The sequence below is a fragment of the Loxodonta africana genome, chromosome 15, assembly GCF_030014295.1.
Source record: "Loxodonta africana isolate mLoxAfr1 chromosome 15, mLoxAfr1.hap2, whole genome shotgun sequence".
NCBI classification, from domain to species: domain Eukaryota; kingdom Metazoa; phylum Chordata; class Mammalia; order Proboscidea; family Elephantidae; genus Loxodonta; species Loxodonta africana.
The window spans coordinates 24,055,550-24,079,517 of record NC_087356.1 but is presented as its reverse complement, the minus strand read 5'-3'; the positions used below and the strand labels follow the sequence as shown (position 1 = coordinate 24,079,517).

Here is a 23,968-nt window from a genome sequence, read left to right as displayed (position 1 = left end):
CAATTTGCATATATTTTATAATGTTACTATGTACCCTTGGACAAGTTACTGAACATCTCTAAGCTTCAGATTCTTCATTTGTAAGATGAGGCTAATGATAGTATCTTTTTCATATGGTTATTATAATGCATAAGTAAATTTAAAGCACTTGACCCTGTATCTGGCATGTAATAAACAATAAATATTAGCTATTGTTGTTATGAATTACTAATTTTGTTGTCTTTAAAAGACTGGTAGGACTTTGGAAGAAGAGAATGTAACATTTTACTGTGTTAATATTACAGTGATGATTTATGGTTATGATTATAGTAGTCATCGGTACCAAGACACCAAAGAGAATGTATGTAATACTCGAGTCATGATCTACTTTCCTACTTAAGTGTAGGATAGTGCTAGAATCTGTTGTATAACAAAACCATCTAAATGATCAGAACATTAATAAAAATTCTATTCAGTTTTCCTAAATATATTGATATTTTTCTTCCTTGTCTTTATAAATTCTTATTTTGTTGACTTGGGCGATAAAACCTTATTGTCTTTTTAAAAATTTTTCTTACTTCTGGTTCTTTGAAAATGTGAGCACTTCTGAAAATGTCGACTTTTTTCTTTTAAGAATAATATTATTCTCTTTTCTCTTTTAGTGAGAAACATGTTTATTCAAACACAAGATACCCCAAATCCCAACAGTTTAAAGTTTATTCCAGGAAAGCCAGTTCTTGAGACAAGGACCATGGATTTTCCCACACCAGCTTCAGCGTTTCGCTCCCCTCTGGCTAGGTATGTTACCTTATTTACTTTTGTAAGAACATAAATAACTGGATATTTTAAATGCACTGCATTTTTTCTATTTTCAGTGTAGAGAATACTTTGTTTTCTTTCCAGGTAAGAGATACAGAAAAACAAGAGTTGATACTAGGAAATCTGTCTCCTGAAAAGTGATGCATTTGAGAGGTTTATAGTATGAATAAATAAAAATTTCTATTTTTACTTAAGAAAAATATCCATCAAAATGATAATCATGGTGAATTTTCATTCCAAATTTTTATAAACCAAAAAAAAAAAAAAAAAAAAAGCCTGGTGCCGTCAAGTCAATTCCAACTTATAGCAACCGTATAGGACACAGTAGAACTGCCCCATAGGGTTTCCAGGGAGTGGCTGGTGGATTTGAACTGCCAGCGCTTTGGTTAACAGCTGATTTCTTACCCACTGTGCCACCAGGGCTCCAAATATAAACTTTATAAGTCTTTGTTTTTATTAAGAGCAATGAAAACTTGTCCATTTTATTCTTAAGAATAGCTGAATTTTTAAATATTTCAAGACATAGTTTCTAAATTTTCCACTAAGAATTAAATGCTAATAGTTATCAGATATGGCATGATTTTTTAAAAGCTAGTCAGTGAAGACCTTTTTTAAGTTACTGGATAAAAAAAAAAAAAAAAAAATGTTAAATATATGTCAGAGAACATAAAGCATAAAAGATAAAATTGTTGGATTGAACCTCTTTTTAACTGATAACTAGAGAAATTATTTATAATAAATATTAGAGTCAGTATCAATTTGAGATTTTTGATAACCTAAACCTAGTCCTGATTGCCAAGAATATTTGGAAAATACAGCTTAGGTAAATATTTTTAATATTTGTCTAATAATATCACTATTTTATGTATCTCATTTATGAGAACCAGAAATATGCTAAGCTCAGGAATAGTTTTTAAAATTTCTAATTAGTAAAAATGCACATTTCTTTTGACCTGAATATACCACCTCATAGAATATGCCTTAGAGCAGTGTTTTTCCAAGTTTTTGGTATAACCCACTGTAAGAAATGTTTTACATTTACATTGCAATGTTATATATATGCACACACACAAATGTGTGTATGAAACAAATATTTTATGAAATAATTTTCACCTCTATGGTATGCATTTTGGTATCTCCTTTATTCATCTCTTTATTCTATTCTGTTTTATTTCATTAAATAAAATTTCTGGTTACTACACAGTTGATTTCACAATTCACTAGTGGGTTTGAAAAACACTATTTTAGAGAACACTTGCACATGTACGCCGGGTGTGTTCAAGGATGTTCATTGTAGCCTCTTTGGTAATGGTGATAAGTTGGAAAGTCTGTACTTATTCATCAGTAGGAAGAGTTAGATAAACTTTGTCTATCCAGAGTCTGCAAGTATTAAAAAAGGATGAGGAAGACCCATACTTACTGTCATGGCAAGATCTCTAAAATGTACTTTTAAGTGAAGAAAGCAAGTTGCAAAACAGTACAGTATAATATAATGCATATAAAAACAAAAAACACAAAGCAAATGCACTGACAAAAATGCCTGGAAGTATGCACACCACACTGATAATAGTGGATTTGGGAGCGGTGGTCAAGGGGGATTTTCACTTTATTTGTATTATTTAAAATGTTTACGTCAAGGATGAGTTTACATATTAGTTTGTATTAAAAAGTGTAAAGGTAAAAAATCCCTAATTCAGTTACAGATTAGTTGGAGATTATTTCTGTAGGTGCTTTGCTGGCAAAAGCCTTTTTTAAATTAGTCTTTTGAAAGTAGCCTATTTCCTGGGATAACAGAGTTTATTATTTTTAGTCAAGCAAAACTAATCTCACTTTCTTTATTGTTTTAGTTGGGAATGTTTTTGCCATTAGCTAGAATGTAAGCTTCATAAGAACAGATACTAGTCTGTCTTGCTCATCATTGTATCCCTAGTACTTAGTACAGTGCCTGGCACTCAGTAGGTATTCATATACTTGTTGAATGAATGAGTGGCTATGACTAAATAAGCATTAATTTACCTTACTTCAAAGAAGCATTCAACTTCTTACCCACTATTTTTATGGACAAGACCAAGAAATGGAATGTAAACAGAGGGTGAACCAGTCTCTTGTGGTATATAAAAGGGTTCTGTATCTCTGTAGCTGGCATGTTAATTCAACATTTTTTTTTTTTTTTTTTTTAAGTCTGCAACATAAGTAAAGACAGCCTCTTTCAGATGGGAGAACTTGTTTCTATGTTGGATGGCAAAATTCAGAGAAATAAAAAAAGTTTTCATTAGGCTGCAATGATAGGTTAAAGCAAATAAGATAAAGTTGACTAGGAACCAATATAAAGCCTTCTATTTAAATTTTTAAAATGAGTAGCACAATTAAAGGATGGAAGAATCTGCCCTTCCAGATGTTAATGTGGGATATGGTACGACTCTCAAAAAAGTCATTCAAACTGTAATAAGATTTGCACTGTCCAGGTTGTTATTGTTTTTAGATGCTGTTGAGTTGTGTCTGACTCATAGCGACCCTATGTACCACAGAATGCAACACTGCTCGGTTCTGTGCCATGCTCACAATCGTTGTATTGCTTGAGCCCATTGTTGCAGCCACCGTGCTAATTCATCTGGTTGAGGATCATCCTCTTTTCCGCTGACCCTGTACTTTACCAAGCATGGTGTCCTTCTCTAGGGACTGATTCCTCCTGATGTGTCCCAAGTATGTCAGATGCACTCTCACTGCTATCCTTGCTTCTTAGGAGCATTCTGGTTATACTTCTTCCAAGACAGATTTGTTTGTTCCTTTGGCAGTCCCCGGTACATTCAGTATTCTTCGCCAACACCACAATTCAAAGGTGTCAGTTCTTTTTTGGTCTTCCTTATTCATTGTTCAGCTTTCCCATGCATATAATGCAATTGAAAATACCATGACTTGTATCAGGCGCATCTTAGTCTTCAAGGTGATGTCTTTGCTTTTCAACACTTTAAAGAGATCTTTTGCAGCAGATTTGCCCAATGCAATGTGTCTTTTGATTTCTTGACTGCTGCTTCCATGGGCGTTGATTGTGGATCCAAATAAAATGAAATCCTTGACAACTTCAGTCTTTTCTCCATTTATCATGATGTTGCTTATTGGTCCAGTTGTGAGGATTTTTGTTTTGTTTTATGTTGAGATGTAATCCATACTGAAGGCTGTGGTCTTTGATCTTCATCAGTCAGTGCTTCAAGTCCTCTTCACTTTGAGCAAGCAAAGTTGTATCATCTGCATAATGTAGGTTGTTAATGAGCCTTCCTGCAATCCTGATGCCCCATTCTTCATATAGTCTAGCTTCTCAGATTATTTGCTCAGCATACAGATCAAATAGGTACGGTGAAAGGATACAACCCTGACGCACACCTTTCCTGACTTTAAACCACGCAGTATCCCCTTGTTCTTTCTGAACAACTGCCTCTTGATCTATGTACAGTTTCCTCATGAGCACAATTAAGTGTTCTGGAATTCCCAATCTTTGCAACATTATCCATAAATTGTTATGATCCACACAGTTGGATGCCTTTGCATAGTCAATAAAACACAGATAATCATCTGTCTGGTATTCTCGGCTTTCAGCCAGGATCCACTCACATCAGCAATGATATCCCTGGTTCCACGTCCTCTTCTGAATCCGGCCTGAATTTCTAGCAGTTCCCTGTCGATATACCGTTGCAGACACTTTTGACACTTTAGCAAAATTTTGCTTGTTTGTGATATTAATGATATTGTTCTATAATTTCCACATTCGGTTGGCTCACCTTTCTTGGAAATAGGCATAAATATGGATCTCTTTCAGTCGATTGGCCAGGTAGCCATCTTCCAAATTTCTTGGCATAGATGAGTGATCACTTCCAGCAGTGCATCCCTCTGTTGAAACATCTCAATTGATACTCCATCAGTTCCTGGAGCCTTGTTTTTCACCAATGCCTTCAGAGCAGCTTGGACTTCTTCCTTCAGTACCATCGGTTCCTGATGATATGCCACCTCTCGAAATGGTTGAACGTCGACTAATTCTTTTTGGTATAATGACTCTGTGTATTCCTTCCATCTTCTTTTGATGCTTCCTGAGTCATTTAATATTTTCCCCATAGAATCCCTCACTATTGCAACTCGAGGCTTGAATTTTTTCTTCAGTTCTTTCAGCTTGAGAAATGCCAAGTGTGTTCTTCCTTTTTGGTTTTCTATGTCCAGCTCTTTGCACATGTCATTATAATACTTTGTTTTCTCGAGCCGCCATTTGAAATCTTCTGTTCTTTTACTTTGTCATTTCTTCCTTTTGCTTTAGCTGCCTGACGTTCAAGAGGAAGCTTCAGAGCCTCTTTTGACATCCATTTTCGTCTTTCCTGTCTTTTTAATGACCTCTTATTTTCTTCATGTATGATGTCCTTGATGTCATTCTGCAACTCATTTGGTCTTGGGTCATTAGTGTCGAACGTGTCAAATCTATTCTTGCGATGGTCTCTAATTTCAGGTGGGATGCACTCAGGGTAGTACTTCGGCTCTTGTGGACTTGTTCAAATTTCCTTCAGTTTCACCTTGTATATGAGCAGTTGATGGTCTGTTCCACAGTCAGCTCCTGGCCTTGTTCTGACTGATGATATTGAGCTTTTCCATCATCTTTTTCCACAGATGTAGTCAATTTGATTCCTGTGTATTCCACCTGGTGAGTTCTGTGTGTATAGCCGCCGTTTATATTGATGAAAAGGGTATTTGCAACGAAGAAGTTGTTGGTCTTGCAAAATTCTATCATGCTATCTCCAGCATTGTTCTGTCACCAAAACCATATTTCCCAACTAGCGATCCTTCTTTGTTTCTGACTTTTGCATTCCAATCACTGGTAATTATCAATACATCCTGATTGCATGTTCGATCAATTTCACACTGCAGAAGCTGGTAAAAATCTTGACTTTCTTCATCTTTGGCCTTAGGGTTGGTGCGTAAATTTAAATAGTAGTTGTATTAACTGGTCTTCCCTGTAGGTGTATGGATACCATCCTATCAGTGACGACATTGTACTCAGGATAGATCTTGAAATGTTCTTCTGGACAATGAATGCAATGCCATTCCTCTTCAAGTTGTCGTTCCAGGCATAGTAGACCATATGATTGTCCAATTCAGAATGGCCAATACCAGTCCATTTTAGCTCACTAATGCCTAGGATATGGATGTTTACGCATTCCATTTCATTTTTTTTTTATTAACTTTTATTGAGCTTCAAGTGAACGTTTACAAATCAAGTCAGTCTGTCACATATAAGCTTACATACATCCCACTCCATACTCCCACCCGTTCTCCCCCTAATGAGTCAGCCCTTCCAGTCTCCCCTTTCGTGACAATTTTGCCAGCTTCCCACTCTCTCTATCCTCCCATGCCCACTCCAGACAGGAGATGCCAACACAGTCTCAAGTGTCCACCTGATATAATTAGCTCACTCTTCATCAGCATCTCTTTCCCACCCTCTGTCCAGTCCCTTTTATGTCTGATGAGTTGTCTTCGGGAATGGTTCCTGTCCTGTGCCAACAGAAGGTTTGGGGACCATGACCGCCGGGATTCCTCTAGTCTCAGTCAGACCATTAAGTATGGTCTTTTTATGAGAATTTGGGGTCTGCATCCCACTGATCTCCTGCTCCCTCAGGGGTCCTCTGTTGTGCTCCCTGTCAGGGCAGTCATCGATTGTGGCCGGGCACCAACTAGTTCTTCTGGTCTCAGGATGATGTAGGTCTCTGGTTCATGTGGCCCTTTCTGTCTCTTGGGCTCTTAGTTGTCGTGTGACCTTGGTGTTCTTCATTCTCTTTTGCTCCAGGTGGGTTGAGACCAATTGCTGCATCTTAGATGGCCGCTTGTTAGCATTTAAGACCCCAGACGCCACATTTCAAAGTGGGATGCAGCATGTTTTCATAATAGAATTATTTTGCCAATTGACTTAGAAGTCCCCTTAAACCATGGTCCCCAGACCCCCGCCCTTGCTCTGCTGACCTTTGAAGCATTCATTTTATCCCAGAAACTTCTTTGCTTTTGGTCCAGTCCAATTGAGCTGACCTTCCATGTATTGAGTGTTGTCCTTCCCTTCACCTAAAGCAGTTCTTATCTACTAATTAATCAATAAAAAACCCTCTCCCTCCCTCCCTCCCTCCCCCCCTCGTAACCACAAAAGTATGTGTTCTTCTCAGTTTATACTATTTCTCAAGATCTTATAATAGTGGTCTTATACAATATTTGTCCTTTTGCTTCTGACTAATTTCACTCAGCATAATGCCTTCCAGGTTCTTCCATGTTATAAAATGTTTCACGGATTCGTCACTGTTCTTTATCGATGCGTAGTATTCCATCGTGTGAATATACCACAATTTATTTACCCATTCATCCGTTGATGGACACCTTGGTTGCTTCCAGCTTTTTGCTATTGTAAACAGAGCTGCGGTAAACATGGGTGTGCATATATCTGTTTGTGTGAAGGCTCTTGTTTCTCTAGGGTATATTCCGAGGAGTGGGATTTCTGGGTTGTATGGTAGTTCTATTTCTAAATGTTTAAGATAACGCCAGATAGATTTCCAAAGTGGTTGTACCATTTTACATTCCCACCAGCAGTGTATAAGAGTTCCAATCTCCCCGCAGCCTCTCCAACATTTATTATTTTGTGTTTTTTGGATTAATGCCAGCCTTGTTGGTGTGAGATGGAATCTCATCGTAGTTTTAATTTGCATTTCTCTAATGGCTAATGATCGAGAGCATTTTCTCATGTATCTGTTAGCTGCCTGAATATCTTCTTTAGTGAAGTGTGTGTTCATATCCTTTGCCCACTTCTTGATTGGGTTGTTTGTCTTTTTGTGGTTGAGTTTTGACAGAATCATGTAGATTTTAGAGATCAGGCACTGGTCGGAGATGTCATAGCTGAAAATTCTTTCCCAGTCTGTAGGTGGTCTTTTTACTCTTTTGGTGAAGTCTTTAGATGAGCATAGGTGTTTGATTTTTAGGAGCTCCCAGTTATCGGGTTTCTCTTCGTCATTTTTGGTAATGTTTTGTATTCTGTTTATGCCTTGTATTAGGGCTCCTAAGGTTGTCCCTATTTTTTCTTTGATCATCTTTATCGTTTTAGTCTTTACGTTTAGGTCTTTGATCCACTTGGAGTTAGTTTTTGTGCTTGGTGTGAGGTATGGGTCCTGTTTCATTTTTTTGCAAATGGATATCCAGTTATGCCAGCACCATTTGTTAAAAAGACTATCTTTTCCCCAATTAACTGATACTGGGCCTTTGTCAAATATCAGATGCTCATATGTGGATGGATTTATATCTGGGTTCTCAATTCTGTTCCATTGGTCTATGTGCCTGTTGTTGTACCAGTACCAGGCTGTTTTGACTACTGTGGCTGTATAATAGGTTCTGAAATCAGGTAGAGTGAGGCCTCCCACTTTCTTCTTCTTTTTCAGTAATGCTTTGCTTATCCGAGGCTTCTTTCCCTTCCATATGAAATTGGTGATTTGTTTCTCTATCACCTTAAAAAATGACATTGGAATTTGGATCGGAAGTGCGTTATATGTATAGATGGCTTTTGGTGGAATAGACGTTTTTACTATGTTAAGTCTTCCTATCCATGAGCAGGGTATGTTTTTCTACTTAAGTATGTCCTTTTTAATTTCTTGTAGTAGAGCTTTGTAGTTTTCTTTGTATAGGTCTTTTACATCCTTGGTAAGATTTATTCCTAAGTATTTTATCATCCTGGGGGCTACTGTGAATGGTATTGATTTGGTTATTTCCTCTTCGATGTTCTTTTTTTTTTTTTTATCATTTACTTTTTTTTTTTTAATAACTTTTATTAAGCTTCAAGTGAACGTTTACAAATCCAATCGGTTTGTCACATATAAGTTTACATACGTCTCACTCCCTACTCCCACTTGCTCTCCCCCTCTTGAGTCAGCCCTTTCAGTCTCTCCTTTCTTGACAATTTTGCCGGCTTCCCTCTCTCTCTATCCTCCCATCCCCTCTCCAGACAAGAGTTGCCAACACAATCTCAAGTGTCCACCTATTATAATTAGCTCACTCTTCATCAGCGTCTCTCTCCCACCCGCTGACCAGTCCCTTTCATTTCTGATGAGTTGTCTTCGGGGATGGTTCCTGTCCTGTGTCAACTGAAGGTCTGAGGAGCATGGCCGCCGGGATTCCTCCAGTCTCAGTCAGACCATTAAGTATGGTCTTTTTATGAGAATTTGGGGTCTGCATCCCACTGATCTCCTGCTCCCTCAGGGGTCCTCTGTTGTGCTCCCTGTCAGGGCAGTCATCGATTGTGGCCGGGCACCAACTAGTTCTTCTGGTCTCAGGATGATGTAGGTCTCTGGTTCATGTGGCCCTTTCTGTCTCTTGGGCTCTTAGTTGTCGTGTGGCCTTGGTGTTCTTCATTTTCCTTTGCTCCAGGTGGGTTGAGACCAATTGCTGCATCTTAGATGGCCGCTTGTTAGCATTTAAGACCCCAGATGCCACATTTCAAAGTGGGATGCAGAATGATTTCATAATAGAATTATTTTGCCAATTGACTTAGAAGTCCCCGCAAACCATGTTCCCCAGACCCCCGCACTTGCTCCCCTGACCTTTGAAGCATTCATTTTATCCCGGAAACTTCTTTGCTTTTGGTCCAGTCCAATTGAGCTGACCTTCCATGTATTGAGCGTTGTCTTTCCCTTCACCTAAAGCAGTTCTTATCTACTGATTAATCAATAAAAAACCCTCTCCCACCCTCCCTCCCTCCCCCCCTCGTAACCACAAAAGTATGTGTTCTTCTCAGTTTATACTATTTCTCAAGATCTTATAATAGTGGTCTTATACAATATTTGTCCTTTTGCCTCTGACTAATTTTGCTCAGCATAATGCCTTCCAGGTTCCTCCATGTTATGAAATGTTTCAGAGATTCGTCACTGTTCTTTATCGATGCGTAGTATTCCATTGTGTGAATATACCACAATTTATTTACCCATTCATCCGTTGATGGACACCTTGGTTGCTTCCAGCTTTTTGCTATTGTAAACAGAGCTGCAATAAACATGGGTGTGCATATATCTGTTTGTATGAAGGCTCTTGTATCTCTAGGGTATATTCCGAGGAGTGGGATTTCTGGGTTGTATGGTAGTTCTATTTCTAACTGTTTAAGATAACGCGAGATAGATTTCCAAAGTGGTTGTACCATTTTACATTCCCACCAGCAGTGTATAAGAGTTCCAATCTCTCCGCAGCCTCTCCAACATTTATTATTTTGTGTTTTTTGGATTAATGCCAGCCTTGTTGGTGTGAGATGGAATCTCATCGTAGTTTTAATTTGCATTTCTCTAATGGCTAATGATCGAGAGCGTTTTCTCATGTATCTGTTGGCTGCCTGAATATCTTCTTTAGCGAAATGTGTGTTCATATCCTTTGCCCACTTCTTGATTGGGTTGTTTGTCTTTTTGTGGTTGAGTTTTGACAGAATCATGTAGATTTTAGAGATCAGGCGCCGGTCGGAGATGTCATAGCTGAAAATTCTTTCCCAGTCTGTAAGTGGTCTTTTTACTCTTTTGGAGAAATCTCTAGATGAGCATAGGTGTTTGATTTTTAGGAGCTCCCAGTTATCGGGTTTCTCTTCATCATTTTTGGTAATGTTTTGTATTCTGTTTATACCTTGTATTAGGGCTCCTAGGGTTGTCCCAATTTTTTCTTCCATGATCTTTATCGTTTTAGTCTTTATGTTTAGGTCTTTGATCCACTTGGAGTTAGTTTTTGTGCTTGGTGTGAGGTATGGGTCCTGTTTCATTTTTTTGCAAATGGATATCCAGTTATGCCAGCACCATTTGTTAAAAAGACTATCTTTTCCCCAATTAACTGACACTGGTTCTTTGTCAAATATCAGCTGCTCATACGTGGATGGATCTATGTCTGGGTTCTCAATTCTGTTCCATTGGTCTATGTGTCTGTTGTTGTACCAGTACCAGGCTGTTTTGACTACTGTGGCTGTATAATAGGTTCTGAAGTCAGGTAAGGTGAGGCCTCCCACTTTCTTCTTCTTTTTCAGTAGTGCTTTGCTTATCTGGGGCTTCTTTCCCTTCCATAAGAAATTGGTGATTTGTTTCTCTATCCCCTTAAAATATGACATTGGAATTTGGATCGGAAGTGTGTTAAATGTATAGATGGCTTTTGGTAGAATAGATATTTTTACTATGTTAAGTCTTCCTATCCATGAGCAGGGTATGTTTTTCCACTTAAGTATGTCCTTTTGAATTTCTTGTAGTAGAGCTTCGTAGTTTTCTTTGTATAGGTCTTTTACATCCTTGGTAAGATTTATTCCTAAGTATTTTATCTTCTTGGGGGCTACCGTGAATGGTATTGATTTGGTTATTTCCTCTTCGATGTTCTTTTTGTTGATGTAGAGGAATCCAAGTGATTTTTGTATGTTTATCTTATGACCTGAGACTCTGCCAAACTCTTCTATTAGTTTCAGTAGTTTTCTGGAGGATTCCTTAGGGTTTTCTGTGTATAAGATCATGTCATCTGCAGATAGAGATAATTTTACTTCCTCCTTGCCAATCCGGATGCCTTTTATTTCTTTGTCTAGCCTAATTGCCCTGGCTAGGACTTCTAGCACGATGATGAATAAGAGCGGTGATAAAGGGCATCCTTGTCTGGTTCCTGTTCTCAAGGGAAATGCCTTCAGGTTCTCTCCATTTAGAGTGATGTTGGCTGTTGGCTTTGCATAGATGCCGTTTATTATGTTGAGGAATTTTCCTTCAATTCCTATTTTGGTGAGAGTTTTTATCATAAATGGGTGTTGGACTTTGTCAAATGCCTTTTCTGCATCAATTGATAAGATCATGTGGTTTTTGTCTTTTGTTTTATTTATGTGGTGGATTACATTAATGGTTTTTTTGATATTAAACCAGCCTTGCATACCTGGTATAAATCCCACTTGATCAGGGTGAATTATTTTTTTGATATGTTGTTGAATTCTATTGGCCAGAATTTTGTTGAGGATTTTTGCATCTATGTTCATGAGGGATATAGGTCTGTAATTTTCTTTTTTTGTAATGTCTTTACCTGGTTTTGGTATCAGGGAGATGGTGGCTTCATAGAATGAGTTGGGTAGTATTCCGTCATTTTCTATGCTTTGAAGTACCTTCAGTAGTAGTGGTGTTAACTCTCCTCTGAAAGTTTGGTAGAACTCTGCAGTGAAGCCATCCGGGCCAGGGCTTTTTTTTTGTTGGGAGTTTTTTGATTACCGTTTCAATCTCTTTTTTTGTTATGGGTCTATTTAGTTGTTCTACTTCTGAATGTGTTAGTTTAGGTAGGTAGTGTTTTTCCAGGAGTTCATCCATTTCTTCTAGGTTTGCAAATTAGAGTACAATTTTTCGTAATAATCTGATATGATTCTTTTAATTTCAGTTGGTTCTGTTGTGATGTGGTCCTTCTCGTTTCTTATTCGGGTTATTTGTTTCCTTTCCTGTATTTCTTTAGTCAGTCTAGCCAATGGTTTATCAATTTTGTTAATTTTTTCAAAGAACCAGCTTTTGGCTTTGTTAATTCTTTCAATTGTTTTTCTGTTCTCTAATTCATTTAGTTCAGCTCTAATTTTTATTATTTGTTTTCTTCTGGTGCCTGATGGATTCCTTTGTTGCTCACTTTCTATTTGTTCAAGTTGTAGGGACAGTTCTCTGATTTTGGCTCTTTCTTCTTTTTGTATGTGTGCATTTATTGGTATAAATTGGCCTCTGAGCACTGCTTTTGCTGCGTCCCAGAGGTTTTGATAGGAAGTATTTTCATTCTCGTTGCACTCTATGAATTTCCTTATTCCCTCCTTGATGTCTTCTATAACCCAGTCTTTTTTCAGGAGGGTATTGTTCAGTTTCCAAGTATTTGATTTCTTTTCCCTAGTTTTTCTGTTACTGATTTCTAGTTTTATTGCCTTGTGGTCTGAGAAGATGCTTTGTAATATTTCGATGTTTTGGACTCTGCAAAGGTTTGTTTTATGACCTAATATGTGGTCTATTCCAGAGAATGTTCCATGTGCGCTAGAAAAAAAAGTATACTTTGCAGCAGTTGGGTGGAGAGTTCTGTATAAGTCAATGAGGTCAAGTTGGTTGATTGTTGTAATTAGGTCTTCCGTGTCTCTATTGAGCTTCTTACTGGATGTCCTGTCCTTCTCCGAAAGTGGTGTGTTGAAGTCTCCTACTATAATTGTGGAGGTGTCTATCTCACTTTTCAATTCTGTTAAAATTTGATTTATGAATCTAGCAGCCCTGTCATTGAGTGCATAAATATTTAATATGGTTATGTCTTCCTGATCAATTGTCCCTTTTATCATTACGTAGTGTCCTTTTTTATCCTTTGTGGTGGATTTAAGTCTAAAGTCTATTTTGTCAGAAATTAATATTGCTACTCCTCTTCTTTTTTGCTTATTGTTTGCTTGATACATTTTTTTCCATCCTTTGAGTTTTAGTTTGTTTGTGTCTCTAAGTCTAAGGTGTGTCTCTTGTAGGCAGCATATGGACGGATCGTGTTTCTTTATCCAGTCCGAGACTCTCTGTCTCTTTATTGGTGCATTTAGTCCATTTACATTCAGCGTAATTATAGATAAATAAGTGTTTAGTGTTGTCATTTTGATGCCTTTTTATGTGTGTCGTTGACAATTTCATTTTTCCACATACTTTTTTGTGCTGAGACGTTTTTCTTATTAAATTGTGAGATCCTCATTTTCGTAGTGTTTGACTTTATGTTTGTTGAGTCGTTAACGTTTTTCTTGGCTTTTATCTTGAGTTATGGAGTTGTTATACCTCTTTGTGGTTACCTTATTATTTACGCCTATTTTTCTAAGTAAAAATCTAACTTGTGTTGTTCTATATCACCTTGTATCACTCTCCATATGGCAGTTCTATGCCTCCTGTATTTAGTCCCTCTTTTTGATTATTGTGATCTTTTACATATTGACTTCCGTGATTCCCTGTTATGAGTATTTTTTTTTAAATTTTTTAAAATTAATCTTAATTTGTTTTTGTGGTTTCCCTATTTGAGTTGATATCAGGATGTTCTGTTTTGTGACCTTGGGTTGTGCTGGTGTCTGATATTATTGGTTTTCTGACCAAACAATATCCTTTAGTATTTCTTGTAGCTTTGTTTTGGTTTTTGCAAATTCTCTAAACTTGTGTTTATCTGTAAATATCTTAATTTTGCCTTCATATTTCAGAGAGAGTTTTGCTGGATATATGATCCTTGGCTGGCAGTTGTTCTCCTTCAGTGCTCTGTATACGTCGTCCCATTCCCTTCTTGCCTGCATGGTTTCTGCTGAGTAGTCTGAACTTATTCTTATTGATTCTCCCTTGAAGGAAACCTTTCTTTTCTCCCTGGCTGCTTTTAAAATTTTCTGTTTATCTTTGGTTTTGGTGAGTTTGATGATAATATGTCTTGGTGTTTTTCTTTTTGGATCAATCTTAAATGGGGTTCGATGAGCATCTTGGATAGATATCCTTTCGTCTTTCGTGATGTCAGGGAAGTTTTCTGTCAGGAGTTCTTCAACTTTTTTTTCTGTGTTTTCTGTCCTCCCTCCCTGTTCCGGGACTCCAATCACACGCAAGTTATCCTTCTTGATAGAGTCCCACATGATTCTTAGGGTTTCTTCATTTTTTTTAATTCTTTTATCTGATTTTTTTTCAGCTATGTTGGTGTTAATTCCCTGGTCCTCCAGATGTCCCAGTCTGCATTCTAATTGCTCGAGTCTGCTCCTCTGACTTCCTATTGCGTTGTCTAATTCTGTAATTTTATTGTTAATCTTTTGGATTTCTACATGCTCTCTATGGATTCTTGCAACTTATTAATTTTTCCACTATGTTCTTGAATAATCTTTTTGAGTTTTTCAACAGTTTTATCAGTCTGTTCCTTGGCTTTTTCTGCGGTTTGCCTTATTTCGTTTCTGATGTCTTGAAGCATTCTGTAAATTAGTTTTTTATATTCTGTATCTGATAATTCCAGGATTGTATCTTCATTTGGGAAAGATTTTGATTCTTTTGTTTGGGGGGGTTGTAGAAGCTGTCATGGTCTGTTTCTTTATGTAGTTTGATATCGACTGCTGTCTCCAAGCCATCACTGGGAAACTAGTTTTTCCAGAAAATCCCCTAAAGAAAAATGCAGTCAGATCCCTATCAGAATTGCCTTTGGATTATAACTGCCATCTTGTTCCCTGTAAGGATGAAAGTCTGAGATTTGGATCATATGTGCTTGGCTGTAGATGGTTCTCTGTTTTTAGTCCAATTAGGGGTGGATTTTTGGTCCCTGGGTTTTTTTTTTGTTTTTTTGTTCCTTCTCTCAGGCTGAAAGAGTGGGTTAGGAAAAGACCAAAAGAAGAAAAAAAAGGGCGGGGGGGGAAGCAAAGCCGCCGCGGAGCTGGAGCCGTTCTCCCTCTGGCTCAGGCAATTCCAATGTTAATGAAGCCGCCTGGGGAGGGTGGGGGAGGGATCAGAGAGATAGGAGAGTAGCGCCTCAGAATATAGCCAGAGTTGCTTGTCTTGCTTGGAATGACTATTATATCTGAGATTCCCGTGGGGCGTGTCGCCTATGTGTGCTGGCTGTGTGGAGATCGCCCCCGGGGGTCTGGCCTGCTGAAGTCACGGTCAGATCCTACGCTGCCAGTCCAAATCCTAACGTCAAGGTTCCTCAGCTGGGACGCTTTACTCCTGGCTCCGAAATCAGTCACTGCCTCCCGGGGACTTCTCGTCCCGCCAGCTGCGTCGCCGCGCCGCCTCCGATAACTGGCTGGGCCCCCTCTCGGGGTTGGTTCAGGGGAGTGGAGCAGGTCCCCGTGCTTTTGCCGTGACAGCACCCAGTCAAATGCCCAGCAGCACGATTCCCTGGCTGGGACGCTGCTTTCCCAGCTCCAAGACCTGTCACTGCCTCCCGGGGACTTCTCCCACTGGCTGCGTCGCCACGCTGCCCGCGCGAACCGGCTGGGCCCCCTCCCGGGGTGAGTTCAGGGGGGTAGGGCTGGGCCCCTTGTTTGCGCCGTCCGCTCCCCTGGGCTCTGCCCTAGATCGGGCGCCAAAGGTTACCTGACTGGGATGCTGGCTCCAGGCTCTGAAAACAATCGCTGCTTCCCCGTATTTGTTCATTTTCCGTCTCTAAATCTGTGTTTGTTGTTCAGGGTTCGTAGATTGTTATGTACGTGATCGATTCACTTGTTTTTCCGAGTCTTTGTTGCAAGAGGGATCCGAGGTAGCGTCTACCTAGTCCGCCATCTTGGCCCCGCCTCCCTCCATTTCTTCTTGACGATTTCCAGTTTTCCTAGATTCATAGTTTGTACATTCCACGTTCCAGTTATTAATGGATGTTTGCAACTGTTTCTTGTCATTTTGAGTCGTGCCACATCAGCAAACAGAGGTCTCGAAAGCTTGACCCCATCCATGTTATTAAGGTGGACTCTGATTTGAGGAGGCAGCTCTTCCCCAGTTGTCTTCCAATCCGAGGGGCTCATCTTCTGGCACTATATCAGACAGTGTTCCACTGCTATTCATAAGGTTTTCACTGGCTAATTCTTTTCAGAAGTAGACTGCTGGGTCCTTCTTCCTAGTCAGTCTTAGTCTAGAAGCTCAGCCATAACCTGTCTGCCATCGGTAACCCTGCTGGTATCTGAGCACTGGTGGCATAGCTTCTAGCATCACAGCAACATGGAAGCCCCCACAGTACGACAAACTGACAGACACATGGGAGTTGTCCAGATCGGGGGAGGTAATAGTCTGTGCTCTGAATAAGTCCAACTACATTTGAGGGATTGTGTTCAGTTCTGGGTATCATATTTTCTTTTGCACATTCACAAAGTGAAGTTAGTTAGTCCTAAGGGGGGTAACCTAAATGGCAAAGCGTGTATAACGTGTTTCACCTTTTCTTTCTTTTAGGGACAGAGCCTGTGAACTCTTTGCTTAAAGCAGTCTTCATGACATTGCTGTAGATTGAGTTGATTCTTTGACGTGGCGCTTTCATTTGGAGACAGATGGTTTGCTAACTGCAGATGTACAGAAGGCTAATCTGCTGAGCCAGTCAAGGGACTTACTTAAAGGCCTCTACCTGAGTTTTTGGATCAAAAAATGCAGCCAAGGATCTTGTGAATACTTGTGAATTTAATATTGAATGGCTGTGGAAAGGACCCAGATAACATTGCATTAGACAAATTCCCAAATAATTCAAACCAGTAAAATCCTAATAGCGCTCTTATGATAATAGACAAAGAAAAGGAAAACTGTAACCTTCTTTAGAATATGTCACCTAAGGTTAGAAGACAGGAAACTGCGGTAGAGTGTATACTGTACTAGGTGTGGTAAATATGTGAGCCAGTAGGGAAAGAAGGTGCATTTCAGAACACTTGTAGGGGCTTTTCCAATTACAATCTTCCTCTCCACGCCCTATAGGATTTTTTTAAGTTAGCTGTATTGATGTATAATTTACATGCAGTGAGATCCACCAATTGTAAGTGTACGATTCGATGCGTTATGACAAATATTTACAGCTGTATAAGCACCACCATAAAAAAAAAAGTAGTACATTTTTATCACTGTAAAATACCCTTTATGCTGCTTTGCATTCAGTCCTCCTGTTCCACTCCCACGTCCTGGTAACTGCTGATCTGCTTTCCGTCACTGTAGTTTTGCCTTCTCTAGAATTTCCTATAAATGGAACCACGTGGTCTTTTGTGTCTGGCTTCTGTCACTTAGCATAATGCCTTTGACGGTCATCCTTGTTTTTGCGTGTATGATTCCTTTTCATTGCTGAGAAGTACTGCGTTGTATGAAAATACCACAGTCTGTTTATTCATTCACCAGTTGATGAACTTTTTCAGGATTTTTTTTGTTGTTGTTGTTTTGTTTTTTGTAGTTACGAATAAAGCTGCTATAAAAGATTTATGTGCAAGTCTTTGTGGAGCATTTGATTTCCTTTATCTTGGGTAAATACTTAGGAATGGCATTGCTGGACCGTAGGATAAGAAAAGGAAACAAGATTGGCCATGAGATGGTAATTGTTGAAGCTGGTGATACGTGGTATCACTATGGTTAATGGAGATTCTTTTACTTTTCCCTACGTTTAAACTTTTCTGTAATGAAACACATTATTTCTTTATTTACAGGCAGTTATTCAGGATTGAAGGAGTAAAAAGTGTCTTCTTTGGACCAGATTTCATCACTGTCACAAAGGTAAATGTAGGATTGTATAAGATACGACTTGAAGGACTTTCAGTTTTTTTGAGTCCAGTGCTCATCTCCAGAATTTGTGTTCTTAATATATTTTACACATACTGTTATTACAAATCTCAAGTGAAGTTCATTTCTCACATTTCTCAATTATTTAATAGGATTTTCAAGTTGAAATTAATTGTAGTCCAGAACCTCATTTTTCAAAAAAAAAAAAAACTTGAGCTTCAGAGGGTTAAATGAAGTGCCTAATATTATATATAGTTGATCTACAACAGGGCCATGACCCAACCTTAGCAAGACTAGAATTTAGGCTTCCAAGTATTATTTTTACTAATTCTTAATCTAAATTGATAATGTAAAAGGGAAGCAAGTATTCCACCAAGAGACTGAATATGTGTCATCTTTCAAATTGGGCACTTATGTAATGACATCGGACACATTCCCACCACCTCTCAGTAACGCTTCAGTAACAACAGCGACAGCAGTAACACTTGCTGTTATTGAACCACTGTGCCACCAGGGCTCCTTACACTTGCCTAATACTGTGTCAAACTCGAAAGTGGTCATTAAACTCCCATTAAACAGTTTAAAGGATTATTCTTTCTTTTATAATTTTTAAGGGGATCAAGGAGACAAGCCTTTGTTAATATCTCTTGACCTGTCAGATACGCTGCTAAGTGCTTTACGTATACTGTCTAATTTAATTACAACTACGTATTTTTGGAGGAGCCCTGGTGGCGGAGTGGTTAAAGTGTTTGGCTGCTAACTGAAGGTTTGGTGGTTGGAATGCACCAGCCGCTCCATAGGAGGAAGATGTGGCAGTCTGCTTCCTTAAAGATATGTAGCCTTGGAAACCCTATGGGGCAGTTCTGCCCTGTCCTGTAGGGTCACTGTGAGTCAGAATCCACTCGTCAGCACTGAGTTTGGTTTTTTTGGTTAGGTATTCTTGTCTTCTTTTTATAATGACAAATTACATATTTACTTAAAACTTTTGGTTAGTTCTTTTATATATGGCCCATACTGTATAGAAGTTTTTATACATGAAAACTCTAAAAGATTTTCTTATATTTTTTCCCTTTTCTTTGATTTGATTTGGTGAGTCATGTTTTATTTCCCTTTCTCTTCATTATTTAGTTACCCTTTTTGAAATTTCTTCACCTCCACTATTTCTTCTTAAGTGAAATAACCTAAACAAGAGATAACACTCCAAGTTAGGGCACGCATCAGTACATATTTTTTTTCCTCTAACTGTATCTTTTTTTTTTTAATTGAGCTTTAAGTGAAAGTTTACAAATCAAGCCAGTCTCTCATACAAAAATTAATATACACCTTGCTATTTTTTTTTTTTTTTAATGTACTCCTAGTTGCTCTCCCTGTGATGAGACAGCACACTCCTTTCTCCACCCTGTTTCCCATGTCCATTCAGCCAGCTTCTGTCCCACTCTGCCTTCTCATCTGCCCTCCAGACAGGAGCTGCCCACATAGTCTCATGTGTCTACTTGATCCAAGAAGCTCACTCCTCACCAGTATCATTGTCTATCGTATAGTCCTGTCCAATCCCTGTCTGAAGAGTTGGCTTTGGGATTGAACAGAAGGTCTGGGGACCATGACCTCTGGGGTCCTTCTAGTCTCAGTCAGACCATTGAGTCTGGTCTTTTTATGAGAATTTGGGGTCTGGATCCAACTGTTCTCCTGCTCCATCAGGGCAGTCATCGACAGTAGCTGGGCACTATCTAATTCTTCTGGTCTCAGGCTGATGTAGTCTCTGTATGGTCCTTTCTGTTTCTTGGGCTTATAATTACCTTGTGTCTTTGGTGTTTTTCATTCTCCTTTGCTCCAGGTGGATTGAGACCAACTGATGCATCTTAGATGGCTGCTTGCTAGCGTTTAAGGTCCCAGACGCCACTCTTCAAAGTGGGATGCAGAATGTTTTCTTAATAGATTTTATTATGCCAGTTGACCTATATGTCCCCTGAAATCATGGTCCCCAGAACCCTGCTCCTGCTACAGTAGCCTTCGAAGCATTTGGTTTATTCAGGAAATTTCTTTGCTTTTGGTTTAGTCCAGTTGTCCTGACCTCTCCTGTATTGTGTGTTATCTTTCCCTTCACCTAAAATAGTTCTTGTCTATTGTCTAATCAGTGAATACCCCTCTCTCTCCACTCTCATAACCATCAAAGAATATTTTCTTCTCTGTTTAAACTATTTCTTAAGTTCTTACGATAGTGGTCTCGTACGATATTTGTCGTTTTGCAGCTGACTAATTTCACTCAGCATAATGCCTTCCAGATTCCTCCATGTTATGAAATGTTTCACGGATTCATCATTGTTCTTTATCCATGTGTAGTGTTCCATTGTGTAAATATACCACAATGTATTTATCCATTCATCCGTTGATGGGCTCCTTGGTTGCTTCCATCTTTTTGTTATTGTAAACAGTGTGGCAGTGAACATGGGTGTGCATATATCTGTTTGTGTAAAGGCTCTTATTTCTCTAGGATATATTCCAAGGAGTGAGGTTGCTGGATTGTATGGTAGTTCTATTTCTACCTTTTTAAGGAAACGCCAAATCATTTTCCAAAGTGGCTGTACCATTTTATCTTCCCATCAGCAGTGTGCATTGATATTTAATCAGTAGAATAGTGTGTTTGATTTGTTTTTTTTTTTCAGTAACCTTGCTCATCAGGGACTGTTCCATTTATCTGATGATTTGGTGGTAGCCTATTTGCTTTTTAGATTTGTAATGGATGACTCAGAAGCTTCATTGTGCATCACTTATGTTATTTTTTTTCTAAATGTATATGTGTACTTGCAGCTTATCTACTGCATTTTCCCCCCATTTAGACAACTTCAAAATATCCTTCTTTTTATTTCCAGTATTCCCCTACTCAGCAGAGTCCATTATTTACTTAGGATCTGAAGGTGGCACTCTGATTCATCTTCTAGTTCCCATTCCCAATTGCCAGTGCATCTCTCTGGTTTTATTTTTGTATCCATAGCAATGCCTGCTTATCTTGCCTTTCTGTACTGTCTCCAAATTGATTCTAGTCCATGACAAAAATCATTCCTTTTGTCCATGTTGACTCATTTTTTTAATACTGTTTAAGCATAGCCTATAGCCAGTGACATCCTAAGAGTCTAAATAGACTGCATGTAAGTTTTTCCTCCAAAAGAGCTCTCCTTTAAAAAAATAAAAACAAAACTTGTTGCCTTTCTCTTAACTAGTTGGTAGTACTATTTAAGTATTTCAAAATCCTATTATTCTGTGAAACATTTCATAACATGGAGGAACTGGAAGGCATTGTGCCGCGTGAAATTAGTCAGATGCAAAAGGACAAATATTGTATAAGACTGCTATTATAAGATCTTGAGAAATAGTTTAAACTGAGAAGAACACATCCTTTTGTGGTTTCAAGAGGAGGGAGGGAGGAAGGGTGGGAAAGTGTTATTTACTGATTAGATCGTAGATAGGATCTACTTTAGGTGAAGGGAAAGACAACACTCAATATAGGGGAGGTCAGCATAACTGGACTGGGCCAAAAGCAAAGAAGTTTCCTGAATAAACTGAATGCTTCGAAGGTCAGTGGAACAGGGGCCGGGGCTTGGGGACTATGTTTTCAGGGGACATCTAAATCAATTGGGAAAATAAATTCTGATAAGAAAACATTCTGCATCTCACTTTGAAGTGTGGCGTCTGGGGTCTTAAACGCTAGCAAACGGCCATCTAAGATGTATCAATGAGTCTCCGCCCACCTGGATCAAAGGAGAATGAAAAACACCAAGGTCACAAGGTAATTAGGAGCCCAAGAGACAGAAGGGGCTACATGAGCTAGAGACTACATCATCCTGAGACCAGAAGAACTAGATGGTGCTCGGCCACAACCAATGACTGCCCTGACAGGGTACACAACAGAGGACCCCTGAGGGAGCAGGAGAACAGTGGGATGCAGACCCCCAAATTCTCATAAAAAGACCAGACTTAATGGTCTGACTAAGACTAGAAGAATCCTGGCGGTCATGGTCCCCAAACTTTCTGTTGGCCCAGGACAGGAACCATTCCTGAAGCCAACTCATCAGACATGGATTGGACTGGACAGTGGGTTAGAGAGAGATGCTAATGAGGAGTGAGCTACTTGCATCATGTGGACACTTGGGACTATGTTGGCATCTCCTGTCTGGAGGGGAGATGGGAAGGTAGAGGGGGTTAGAAACTGGCAAAACGGTCATGAAAGGAGAGACTGGAAGGAGAGAGCGGGCTGACTCATTACAGGGCAAGTAAGTGGGAGTATGTAGTAAGGTGTATATAAGTTTATATGTGACAGACTGACTTGATTTGTAAACTTTCACTTAAAGGACAATAAAAATTATTTAAAAAGAAATCCTATTATTATATGAGCTCTGGTGGTACAGTGGTTAAAGCACTTGGCTGCTAACTGAAAGTTCGGCAGTTCAAACCCACCAGCCACTCAGCGGGAAAAAGGTGTGGCAGTCTGCCCATAAAGATTTACAGCCTTGGAAACCCTATGGGTAGTTCTCCTCTGTCCTATAGTGTCACTATGCGTTGGAATTGACTTGATAATAATGGATTTGATTTTTGGTGTCTGTTATTATGGAATCAACTAATTGGTCAGGTATAGAAGTGAAATAGTTATTAAATCTTTTCTCATGGATTCCGGTCATGTTGACAATCTACAAGTCCTCCAGCAGTGTAGCCCTTGGTAGAGGATGTTAATGTTTTCATTAGACAGTTGCATCATTGAGTTTCTTCAGAACTCTGAAGTAACACCTGTAAGTTGAATTTTTTGAATAGTTCTAGGATATGCTATATATTTGATCTTACACTTTGTATTTATTTCCTTCAAGAGAATGGAAATCTTTTTATCATCCTCTTTAAAGACAGAGAATCCATTCAGTATTTTAGTTCTCTTCACATCATGAAAAAATATCTTCTAATCATTTTGGTATCCTTGCAGAGTGTATGGCACATATATAGTGCACTTAAAAGTTTGATGACTGAATGAATGAATAGGGGGTGTTCTGAGATTGAGTCAGACCCTGTAAGAGCTGAACTCAGAGCTGAAATGCGTTCTCCAGAAATGACTGTTCTTGCTTAGTAGGATGAAGGTGGAAAGAAAGATTCTTTAAAGATACTGGGTACTGTTCTGTATTTATTTTTGCCCTTGAGTGGAAATATTAAACAGTGTTTTTCTTCAAATGTTCACAGGAAAGTGAAGAGTTAGACTGGAATTTATTGAGACCAGATATTTACGCAACAATCATGGACTTCTTTGCATCTGGCTTACCCTTAGTTACAGAGGAAACATCTTCAGGAGAAGCAGGTAACATGTCCTGTGGGCTAATTAATAGTTAGCATTTTTTTTTTAGACTTTTTACTTTAGTCACATTTGCTCTGATTTCAGAAGTAATGGGAATACAGACTATTATCATTTAATTCAGTTAGCTCTGGAATCAGTTCCAGAGGGAACAAAACTTCATATGTACTAGTTTTATCCATCGTTTTTGAAAACTTGTATGTAAGTGGAACCTATTATACAAAACTAAATTTTCAAAAGTTTTTAGCATACACAAGGCTAGCATTAATTCAAAAAACCCAAAATAAGAAATGCTGGAGAGGTTGTGGAGAGACTAGAACACTATACTGCTGGTGGGAATGTAAAATGGTACAACCACTTTGGAAATTGATTTGGCACTCCTTAAAAAACTAGAAATAGAACTACCATACGATCCAGCAGTCCTACTTCTTGGAATATATCCTAGAGAATTAAGAGTCTCTTCATGAACAGGTATATGCATACCCGTGTTCATTGTAGCATTGTTTACAATAGCAAAAAATGGAAGCAACCAAGGTGCCCATCAGCGGATGAATGGATAAATAAATTATGGTATATTTACACAATGGACTATTACCCATTGATAAAGAACAATGATGAATCTGTGAAACATTTCATA

The 23,968-nt window shown here is 38.8% G+C and overlaps 1 protein-coding gene across 7 annotated transcripts in view; it reads left to right on the top strand.

Moving 5' to 3' along the window:
• NFU1 (NFU1 iron-sulfur cluster scaffold) overlaps window positions 1–23,968 on the top strand; it is a 63,549-nt gene that overhangs the window by 5,601 nt on the left and 33,980 nt on the right. For 6 of the 7 annotated variants that reach the window (XM_064268677.1, XM_064268680.1, XM_064268679.1 and 3 more), the window contains exons 3-5: window positions 642–777; window positions 17,933–17,999; window positions 23,223–23,337. In XM_064268677.1, the coding sequence (XP_064124747.1) occupies window positions 642–777; window positions 17,933–17,999; window positions 23,223–23,337 (318 nt within the window). Of the gene's footprint in view, window positions 1–641; window positions 778–17,932; window positions 18,000–21,480; window positions 21,578–23,222; window positions 23,338–23,968 lie in introns of those variants that run through there. The other variant, XM_064268681.1, reaches the window with a different exon arrangement.